This window comes from Condylura cristata, unplaced genomic scaffold (assembly GCF_000260355.1).
Source record: "Condylura cristata isolate star-nosed mole 26May11 unplaced genomic scaffold, ConCri1.0 scaffold00004, whole genome shotgun sequence".
In the NCBI taxonomy this organism is placed as follows: Eukaryota; Metazoa; Chordata; class Mammalia; order Eulipotyphla; family Talpidae; genus Condylura; species Condylura cristata.
This window is the reverse complement of record NW_004567105.1, coordinates 36,522,701-36,533,532: the sequence shown is the minus strand read 5'-3', so window position 1 is coordinate 36,533,532 and position 10,832 is coordinate 36,522,701. Positions and strand designations below refer to the sequence as shown.

General features: G+C 41.4%; 1 protein-coding gene across 2 annotated transcripts in view; it reads right to left on the bottom strand.

Moving 5' to 3' along the window:
• Positions 1 to 302: 302 nt before the first annotated feature.
• Positions 303 to 10,832, bottom strand: part of CAPRIN2 (caprin family member 2) — a 43,115-nt gene continuing 32,585 nt past the window's right edge. For both annotated transcript variants that reach the window (XM_012734956.1, XM_012734958.1), the window contains 7 exons: positions 8,504 to 8,608; positions 7,162 to 7,308; positions 6,019 to 6,190; positions 4,677 to 4,856; positions 3,873 to 3,973; positions 2,291 to 2,354; positions 303 to 1,221 (listed from right to left, as the gene is read on the bottom strand). In XM_012734956.1, the coding sequence (XP_012590410.1) occupies positions 656 to 1,221; positions 2,291 to 2,354; positions 3,873 to 3,973; positions 4,677 to 4,856; positions 6,019 to 6,190; positions 7,162 to 7,308; positions 8,504 to 8,608 (1,335 nt within the window). In that variant the 3' untranslated portion in view covers positions 303 to 655. The remainder of the gene's footprint in view (positions 1,222 to 2,290; positions 2,355 to 3,872; positions 3,974 to 4,676; positions 4,857 to 6,018; positions 6,191 to 7,161; positions 7,309 to 8,503; positions 8,609 to 10,832) is intronic.

Below are 10,832 nucleotides of genomic sequence, written 5' to 3'. Positions count from 1 at the left end.
CACTATGGAGTCACCGCTTCTGTGTCCAGTGTGGTCCCGCACATGGGCTCTGAGACCCAAATGCCCTGCTACACAATTGCATCATCAGCTAACAAAAACCAGCTGAGGTCCTGTGTTTGATGACATGGACATCAGAGAAATAACACTAAAAGGAAATTGTACATATAAGAGGCTTCCTATTTTAGATAACATGGACCCACACATAAACTCCCACTGAAAAGTTATCAGTGGTAAAGAGTAAAGATTGGGTATTTTCCCTCTCAATTAAGTAGTTAATCAGATAAGAACAATGAAAATGCATGAAACTTTTTATTGAGGCACAACAAGGCATGGTAACTCGCCTGAACTTGAGGCAGTCAGTTTAGTAAGCTGATACAGTTAAGGGCTAAGTGCAAACAAGGTACATTCACAGCTTGACTAGTGAGGCTACGTCACAATAAAGTGCCAGGTAAGTGCTCATTTTCATTCAACCTGCAATTTTTCACCTTGGGGAGGCAACAACAACAACAACAACAACAAAAGAAAACAAGGACCTCCTCCTTTCTCTAAAAATGAAAACATTTTCCTCAACTGACCGGCTCAGGGTAAAGCCTGTGTCTTCTTTAATCCCACTAACGAGAACACCATCCTTTTACTCTCGACGCTATTCTGGCTCTCAATCTTGATAAAGGAGGTAGCCTGAAAAGGTGGAGTACTTCCAGCTACTTCCATAGATTGCACCCCTGTGCAGGCGCAGCCAAATCTGGTCTCCTTGGAAGAGCTGAAGGACTGCATGGTTGCTGGCTGTCTCATGGTCCGGGGCACCATCATTGGCATAGGCAGACACCAGGACCTCTTCATTCTTCATGAGGTTGACATACAGTGGCACGTTCACAGCCAGCTTCAGCATGTGAAAAATGAACACGTATGTGCCGTTCACTGGGCAATGAAACCTGCCAAGCTGTAAGTCAAAGGTCTCTCCCAAGTTGTTCAGGAGCAAGTCAAATACGATGGGCTGGTCCAGCGTTCCTGGGGCCAGGTTGGAGGTTCTGGCTGCAGAGAAGGCCACACGCATCTGCTGTGGCAGGGGGTACACGTGCACTGGCAGAATGGCTGCAGGGCCTGTAGTCGGCATGTCCACAGGGGTCATGCTGCGGGAGTCTCCATGTCCAGAGTCACCGCTGTTGAAGATTTCAGAAGTGTCTCGTTCAGGGCTGCTCATCTGGGAAGAGTCACTCCACCCTGCCGTTTTATTAGCAACAGTGAGTTTTTTGTAATGAAGCAGTTAGCTTGAACACAACACTTAACATTAGTCGGCTACTAAAACAGAGAAACACAAATCTTATGGTAAATTGCAAAACAAGAGGCTATATAAGTAGAACTAAGTATACATTTCTAAAATTTTCTGGCAGCAGGCCTTAATAACCCCAAGCTAAATCTGAAAGGACCTCAATGATCTTGTCTGGCAGCCTCACTTTTTTAAGAGGATTGTATAACTTAGTTGTAGGCAACAAAGCACCAATCCAGACTTGAGCTCTTTTTATCTCTTGCTCCTTCGCTTGTAACCCTCACTCATGTCTCCTTCGTTTCTCCGTGATAAGTCTATTCAAAAGTATCAAGCATGGAAGTACTCATGGAAACAGATCGCATGAAAGACTGACTTTTTGAGTTGTTAGCCACCAGCCACTCTGAGGGTTCTATTTGGTCCCAGGTCCCTCAAAGCTTGTTTTCTCCAAGTTAACAGGGGTGTGAATGCCCATAAAAACTTTTGCACACAAGGCCAAAGCATCACCACAGTAGTCACGTTCTCATCAGGAAAGGACATTGTTTTCCTGTGACCAAATCAGTCCCCAGAAGGCTTGATTTTTCTCAGTTACACTAAATCTGCTAATAGTCCCTTCATATCTTAACAAGTACTGTACACTTCCTGCTTTTATTTCTACTTGTGTTTATCACCGCTTATTCCTATTTAGCAATGCACTGAACTAGAATGTCGTTATCACAGAACTATCATCTGAAACAGCACATCAAACTAACTGAAGTCAACACAATGAATATGATCTATTGTCTTATCATGCTCTGCTGGCAGTAGGCTCACACTCACGCTCTCTCTCTCTCTCTCTCTCTCTCTCTCACATACACACACACACTTTCAGTCACATCAACATTGAATGTCCACATCTTCTGTCCTTCAGCACTGCAGACTCAAAACCTCACCCAGGTAAATGGGAGGACAATGTGCTCTGACATAACAGGATACAGAGCATTTAGATAGACATTCTGGGTGAACTATTCAGGTAACTGTCCATACCTCTTGAATTTACCCGAGGACCACTGGATGTCCCTCCTCGCTTGTAGCATTGCTGGAAATGATCCTAAAATGGACACAAAAATATTTATCATGGCACCAAAAATGCAAGACAGTAATTACAACTCAGGATTACTTGCTTAATGTTAACTGATCAACTGTAAACATCTGCAAAAATAATACAGTGCTTACAGCAAGTTATGTACAAGATACCAGGCTAAGTAATGAGAGAAAACTGGAAACACAGGCATGGTCCTCTCTCACTCATCTCAGTAGTATCTCAGTAGTCAAGCAAGGAAACAGATTGCTTAAATCTTGCTCTCTATATAAGCCAACAGTAAAACAGTTTTGACAGGGGAATTGGTAAGAATTACATCACATCAATGCAATACTGCCTGAAATGTAATCCTTAAGAAAAAGTGTTTAGGAGGCATTTATATCAAGCTGATTCCCAAGTATGGTAAAAATCAGCCTGTATCATGTCCATAACATGAACTAGCAGTGAAAGTAAATTAACGTGTACTAGAAAATATAAACAGGACAAGAAACTATACAGTAAGAGTAGTTAAATCTCCATACCCTCTCGTCCCCTTCTAGACAGCAGTTATTAATACTGCCTTACGTCTCCTAGGGAATAAACTTAAAGAGGCACTACAAGATTGGTATGACTGATTCCTCCATCACTGATGTGACTATTCTGAAGCGGAGGATGGCGTGGTAACAGCCAACATTTATGAGCATGATATGTGCTGCTACTACTACAAGGCTGAGCAACTGCATTTGTCTCATTTGATCCTGAGAATATCTTGGGCATCCTCACAAGACCTCAGAGTAGGAAGAGTGACTAACAAATGAGGCATCTCACAGATGAGAAGCTGAAGTTCAGCAAGTCTGTCATGCCCAAGGTCATACAATGAGAAGGGTGTAATCAGGGATGACGCCATGTCACTCAGGAGTCTGTTCTTCACCCCTTTCCAACACCACCTCCACAGATGTGTCATCTACAGACCTGTGACCTCTCAAGTGCAGGCACTTCCTATAGTTCAGCAAAGCTTATCATGATGCCACACCCACATGCACACAGGGCTGCACATGTGCAAAGGCTCACCTTCCACACTGAAGGTGCTGGCAAGGTCAGTGCAGAGTCATACGTCCTCTCCAACTTTTTAAAAAGGTACCTGTTGTACTTGTTGCCTAAGCAAGTTCAGTGAATACAGTATGGTGGAATGAAGACCAGCAGACCCTAGAGGGAAGAGCTGCCTCTGGCCTTTGTTCAACCATTTCCTTGAAGACACACCTGACTAGTGATTTAACTTGCTCCTCAGCCCCAGTTTCTCTTGCAGGAGTAAATGAGCTCACTCTAACAGCCACATGCAAGTCCTTCAGAACCAAAGAGTTCCAGGCATTGTAATAGGTGATTGTCACTTATCCCCCTGGGGTTAGTGCACAACCCTCCTCTCAAGTCTCCACACCACTTATAAGCAGTTGAAAAGGAAGAGTGCCTTCTATAAGACAAACCAGGACTGCTGCAGTTCAATCAACCAGCTTAACGACGGCTACTGCATTACCACATAGCTCTTCTTACCCTTTGGGAATAAGGAGTTCCAGGGTACTCTCTAGCTTGGGACTGTAGCTGGCTGTAATTTCCATTGGAAACTGAAGGAGGTCCTCGATAAGCATCGAAGCCTAACAAATAAACAACATGAAATTACAAAATTATACCAAACGTCTAGTCTAGGTCAATTCCACTTCAAAAGTTACACAGATTCTACAATGTTATCATTTGATTTATGGTTCTTTAAGCAAGTGGTACTATTACTGCTTCCACAATAAAACACATTCATAAAATGTTGTAGCTTCATGTCAGCCAAGTGCAGAAATGCTCTGCTGTTGGAATGCAGGTGCAACAGCATTTAGACATCTGTCAAGAGAGCACCTGCCAATAAATAACAAGCAGCAACTGGAATATCAGAAATCACATCAAAGATGTATGATAACATCACTATTTTAGTGTCAAAGTTTGTGTTCTTTTCTGTGGAATACACTCTGATAGGCAAAAAAAAAAAAAAAGGAAAAAAAAAGGAAAAAGTACACCATCTATTATGACATATTTCTGAGAAGTTAGTCAATGAGAAATGTTATTCAAATATGAAAACCAAAACTCATCCCTAGAAAAACAAGATTCTCAACTGTTCTATTCCATAAGTCATAGGGTCATCTGCTTTGTACAAAAAGTTCACTGTTTCAGAGAACAGGTATGTGGAAAATGCTGTATTTTGCAGAAATAGGGGCTTCTCTGTTGTGTACTAAATGGAAACCACACACACAAAAGAACAAGGTAAAACTAAAGTTTGACTCAAGTAAATACCGAATGTGATTCAGAGCCTACCTTTATAACCACCAGGGGACCGGTAGGAGTTGGTCAGCAGCAGCCGTCCTCCACGAGGACAGCCTCTAGCAAGCCCTCGACTACTAACATAGGGCTGTGAGGGCCTGGGAAACACAGTAGGTTGCGTGGGGTAGAAGGCGAGGCCGCCGCTTACTTGAATAGCTCCTTCAGTGTAACCTGCTGCTTAGGGAAGCAAGTCAAGTCCAAGAGTGAAATGGTCATAAAGATTTCAATGTCTTTATTCTTATAAATCACTGTATCAAAACCTTCAATACAAATTTCTCTTAAAAAAATGAAACAAAACACCAGGACCATATATATGTACATATATATAGCCTCTCCATGCATATAACATTGTAAAATAAGAGATCCTTAGCCTTCCATGTTACCAATCAGACACCTGCTGCACATCACACAGAGACAGGTGGTTACAGGAGGCAGACACTGTGCAGTCCTACTCCTGTGTGCCAAGTGTGCAGGTGTCCAATTCACAGAGACAGAGTACAATTGTGGGGTCTGGGGCTAGGGGAATCAGTGCCAAACAGGAAAAGACTCCCCGTTGGGGAAGATGAAGTCCTAGAAATGATGGTGCTGGCTGAACAAAATCAGTATGTACTTAATCCAGAAAACCACACACCAAAAATGCTCAATCTTATTATGTATATTTTACTACAATTAAAAACACACACACACACACACACATTCCAGGTCAAGGAGGAAAGAAAATGCATTTTAATTAATATTCTAGTTAGGAAAGCATATGGCAAAAATATGCTTTCTGTCTATCACCTGCCCTGTACTGGCATGACACAGCTAAGACAGGCCAAGATCAGCAAGGTTCAGGGAGCTATGTCTTTTCATTCTTTGATCACCTATGGCCTCAGACTGCTCAATTTGTTTGCTCAGGCTTGAGATTTAGAACACAAAATTGCCTTTGTTTTCATAATAGACTCCTTCTAAATTAAACCTTCACTTTAATCAACGTTTCACTATAAAAAAGAGAGAAGACAATGAGTCTACAGTCCTCACTGTCCATAGTGAGGGTCACAGAATATCTCTAACACCTTTCTAAGGCAGCGAGCCAGGGCCGAGTCTGCCTCTCACTGTGAATGGCCATTAACAGCAATCAGATTTGAAGCTACAAGCATAATTCAAGATTCACACAACTGGCTCAATTCTACCTCATTAGTGCTAAAATTAACAGACAAACATTAAGTGTTCCTCAGCACTTGTGCATGTGAGGGACAGTGCTGACTAATCAGGTGAGCCTCTGAAGGGCACTACAATTCACTTCCCATTCAGTGACACCATGTCTTAAGAGTGTGTGGGACACAAGTCTCACCCAACTCCTGAGAAAGGGCAGGCGGCTCCAGATGCATGGCAGGCAGCTGGCCCTGGGGTGGTGTCTGTGTGCTCGCTGTGGTGAAACTCTGATTGCTGTCCGCGGGATATGGGGATGCTTTCATCTCCTGTTCTTTTCGTGAAGTTGGCAGTGGTGCATTCACATTAAATACCTGAGAAGATGAGAGTATTCTAAGCCATTTATGAAGTTTCACAGAAAATGACAAAGGGTGACATCCAATAAAACACAAACATTCAAAAACTATGACTTGATGGGCAGATGATTTGAATAGATGCCTCCTATGAAGATAAAAGGCCACTAAGCACATAAAGAGACACTTAACATAACTAGTCAATGAGGAAGTGTAAGTCTAAAACCACAACAAGATACCACTTCACATTTGCTAAGATAACTATTACTTAAAAAAATTTAAGGGCCCTCCTTGGTGGTGCAACGGGTTGAAGCACAGCACTATGAAGCTAGCCATAGCCACGTCTGCATGAGTTTGATCTCCAGCCAAGGAAGTGACCCACATGGCACAGCAGACCTCTCCTGTCTCACCCACTGTTCCCCTCAGCAGTGTATTTCATCAATCCACCTGTTCTGCTCCCTACTCTGTTTCTAGTGAATCCTCTCCCTGCCCCTCACCACTGGCTTGCACCCCAGTTCTGTATGCATACACAAACAACACTTTTTTAAAAATCTGAACAATTCTCTGAAAACATGCATAAGATCATGGAAATCAAACATGAGTTTGACAAAACACCCAAGGATGTGTCTGAATTTCAGATCACTAGCACTAAGGAAATCACTAGTGTGGTGTGAGTGATGGTGAGTATTAAGTTGTTCCCAGAAAACTGTTCCTCATCCACATATTTCTTAACAATGGTCCTCAGTTTTGTGTGCTACCAATTTTCAGAGAGAAATGTGCTCTCATAAAACACCCACCAAAATTTCAAGGCTGTGAATTTAACATGTTCCACCATCAACACTACTTTCATTGAACGAGTATAAATTTAACCAGTCCAAAGAAAAATACTGCAAAAGGCTGTGCCTTTCACAGTGCCCAGGCACAGATGTGAGTACAACGAGAACTCTTTACCAGAACAATGAGACTTGTCACTATTGCCATCTCATACTCACTGTTTGCATGGCTTGGAAGGATGCTGTGTCAGTGGTCACTGAACTACCACTTGCTGCAGGTGACTGGAAGCCCCGCTCACAGCCCGCTGTCACGGGAGGGTTTGGGGAAGCCAGTGGAGATGGCTGTGTGCTGGGGGGAACTGCTGCCTGGGGAGGAGAGAGGCAGCATCAGCCCATCAGCTGCCCTGTAACAAGTAGTCAACGCACACTGACCCGACCAGCAGAGTCAGCAAGTTGTCCAGGGCGACATCTGGACACAGGGATGCAGAAGAATCACTTCTGCTTAGTTTCAGATCTCAGCTGGGAGGGTGCCCCAGTCCCTGCTCTGCACAGCTTGCTGAGTGAGTCTTACATCATCGGGCCAGGGCCAGCAGATGAGGGGCTGAACTTTGGAGAACCCAGTCCTTTTCAAATCCTGCAAAGAATTTTTCAGTTAAGAGCCTGTATTATTTCAAAGTATACAACAGAATCAGGCTTAAGAAAAACCATGGGTTAGTTGCTTAGGCAATGTCATTTTTTCTCTAAAGTCTTACTAATTGATTTCTGAGTCTATTGAAATCAAACCTAATCTAAGTGATCTTTATCTACAGAAATAAGCAAGGTTCTTGATATAAAAGATTCTAAATGCATAGATTTGAAAAGATACCAAATGCCAGCCCCATTGAGATTATGCAGCTGAAGCAGGTTAGCTTGCTTACTAACAAATATTTACTTTTCTTAAAATGAGGAATTTCAATTAGAAATCATCACCATAAAAACTAATTCTTATCTATATTTTCTTATATTCTATAACGAATATACACATTCTGTATAATAATAACCAAAAAAATTAAAAAAAAAAAACTTAAAAGTGACTAAATTCATCTATTTCTACCTCAAGGAAACTTAGCAGAAACTCTTAGAATTGCAAGGACAGATATAATACTATCAAACTCTTTCAACAGTTTAGTCAAAAGGGACTATAACACTCCAAGTCAGTGAAGATAGTAACAGGATAAGATTACCAAGTCCCCATTTATATGGAATTTTCTCATATGGATTCCCTCAGTACCTACACAGTGAGAAACTTAACATAATCCTGCCTAGAGATCTTCATCTCTCTTAATGTTAGCAGCTAGGATATATGATTGTATCTGACATAGCAATACTCTTTAAGTCCACTCAGATAGCAAAGTCCCAATAAAGCTAGTGTATGTAAGTTTCCAGAATCACAACAGTTAAGGATGCCATGCATCAATGAAATGCAAGTGTTAAATCTCTCATTTCTCCTGCCTGTCATTCATCAGGAAGCTACTCTGTTATTAAGACACCCCCAAAATGGAGACACCTCGTATCTGATTACCTCGGTAGCCTCTGTGGTCGAAAAAGCTGTTTCAGATCCTGAAGGTGCCTGATGGGTGGTGATTATGAAAGCATGTGAGTTACCAGTAACTGGAGGAACAGCAGCCTAGACAGAGGAGATACAAAGGCTCATCAAAGTCACATTCTATTTGCCAGAAGTTCCTGGGCCCTGGGCTTCCAAACAGGGAGTATAAGTACTCATGAGTGGCAGCACTGGGCTGGTGACCCTCAGAGACGCATACATTTCATCTTGTAGAACAGAGAGGGGGAAGACAACCATCCCAGTTTACTAACACTCAGGCAAAGGCAAATATGTGGTGGGCCCAAGATCATACCGAAAATAGGTAACAGAGTTGAGATTCAAGCCCAAGCAACAAATGCCACCACCTTTTCAGAGCTTATCACCAAAGCCACCATAAGGGCCCAACCTCAATTAGTAAGACCCTGACCTGGATACCTGAGGCAACACTACCACTTGAACTGAACAGCAATCTGCTGTGAGGATGAACTCTGGGCATATGTAGCTCTGGAGGCCAAATTCTGACAGGGGCTAAAAGGACTACAGTGTCACCCTAAGTCCTGCAGAAGTAGGCAGAAGCACAAATGAAAGAATGAACCCTATATAAATCACTATGGCCCCAATATTCCTGGTAAGATTAAAAGCTGGGGAGAAAAACACAGTGGGACGTGGCTACAATAGTCACTGACAGACACCCAGAGTGGCTAAGAAAGAATCCCACAGCACAACCAGACAGACCAGTCTCACATACAAATCTCCAAATGCAAGGTCTGAAGTGTCAGCAAACCAACTCCTTTGATCTAAAGGTTTCAATGTTATTCCCAGAGCCAAAGCAATAAAATGGATAAAGTGTTAACTCATTAATAGTAATAGAGCATCAGTGAAGGATGAGGCAGTCAACTTTAAAAAATATATATTTACCACCAAAGAAATAGAAGAACTGCTCAACCAACCTAAAGAATTCAGAAATTCTTTATCTGGTAGGTTGAGCAGTTCTTCTATTTCTTTGGTGGTAAAACAAACAAAATAAAATGAGGCAAGCCATCAAGGGGTTGAAGAATGCAAACAAGGAAATGAATGAAAGAAATGAAAAAAATATGAGACAAGCAATCAGCGAACTGAAGAAAAAAAATGAGACATTAAAAAAGGAAACAGAAGAAATGCAGGTGATGAAAAGGCCTCTAGAAGAGATAAAGAATGCTGGGAAAAGTAATGAAAATAGAATACACGAAATGGAAGAATGAATCAGTACCCTCGAAGACACAGAAACAAAGAGAATTAAAAAAGAAAAAGAAAGAGAAATAAAAAGGAAAAAGAATAAAGAAACACTTCAAGAGCTATCTGACACCATTAGGAAAGGAAACATCAGAGTTATAGGTATTCCAAAAGGCAAAGAGAAAGACCAAGGAATAGAGAAAATATTCACAGAGATAATAGAAGAGAACTTCCCTAATATGAAGGAGATGAAAGTAGACAATAGAAGAGAACTTCCCTAATATGAAGGAGATGAAAGCAGACATCCAAGAAGCAAGAAGACCCCAAACTACCATGATGAGAGGAGAAAAACAGCAAGACATATTATAATAAAACTTCCAAGATTACAAGACAAGGCAAAGATAATGAGAATGACAAGAGGGAAGAAACAAATAACATAGAAAGGGAAACCGATCTGGATGACATCAGACTTCGAAGAAACCCTACGGGCAAGAAGAGAGTGGAGGGACATACTCAACAAACTCTAAAGCATTAAATGCCAACCAAGAATACTCTACCCAGCAAAGCTCTCCTTCCTCTACGAAGAAAAAATAAGGACATTCTCAGACAAACAGAAACTCCACAATATCATCAGGACTAAACCCCCACTCCAAAAACTACTACAAGAAGCCTTCAAACCAAATCCAACAGAAGAATGAACAAGAACAGTTCAAAACAAGGAATAAAAATACAGAAGGACCATAATGTGAATGTAAGTGCCAGTATATCAATATTATCTCTAAATGTAAATGGCTTAAACTCATCAGTAAAAAGACAGAGTTGCAGGATGGATTAAAAAAACAGAACCCATCATTCTAATGTCTGCAGGAAACACAACTAAATATAAAAGATAAAAACAGACTGAAAATAAAAGGATGGAAAACAATCCTACAAACAAATGGACCCAAAAAGAAGGCAGGAACTGCTATACTTATATCAGATCAAACAGACTTCAAACTAAAAAAGGTTAAAAGAGATACAGAAGGCCACTACATTATGATTAAGGGGACAATACAACAAGAAGAAATAACAATCATCAACATATATGCACCAAATG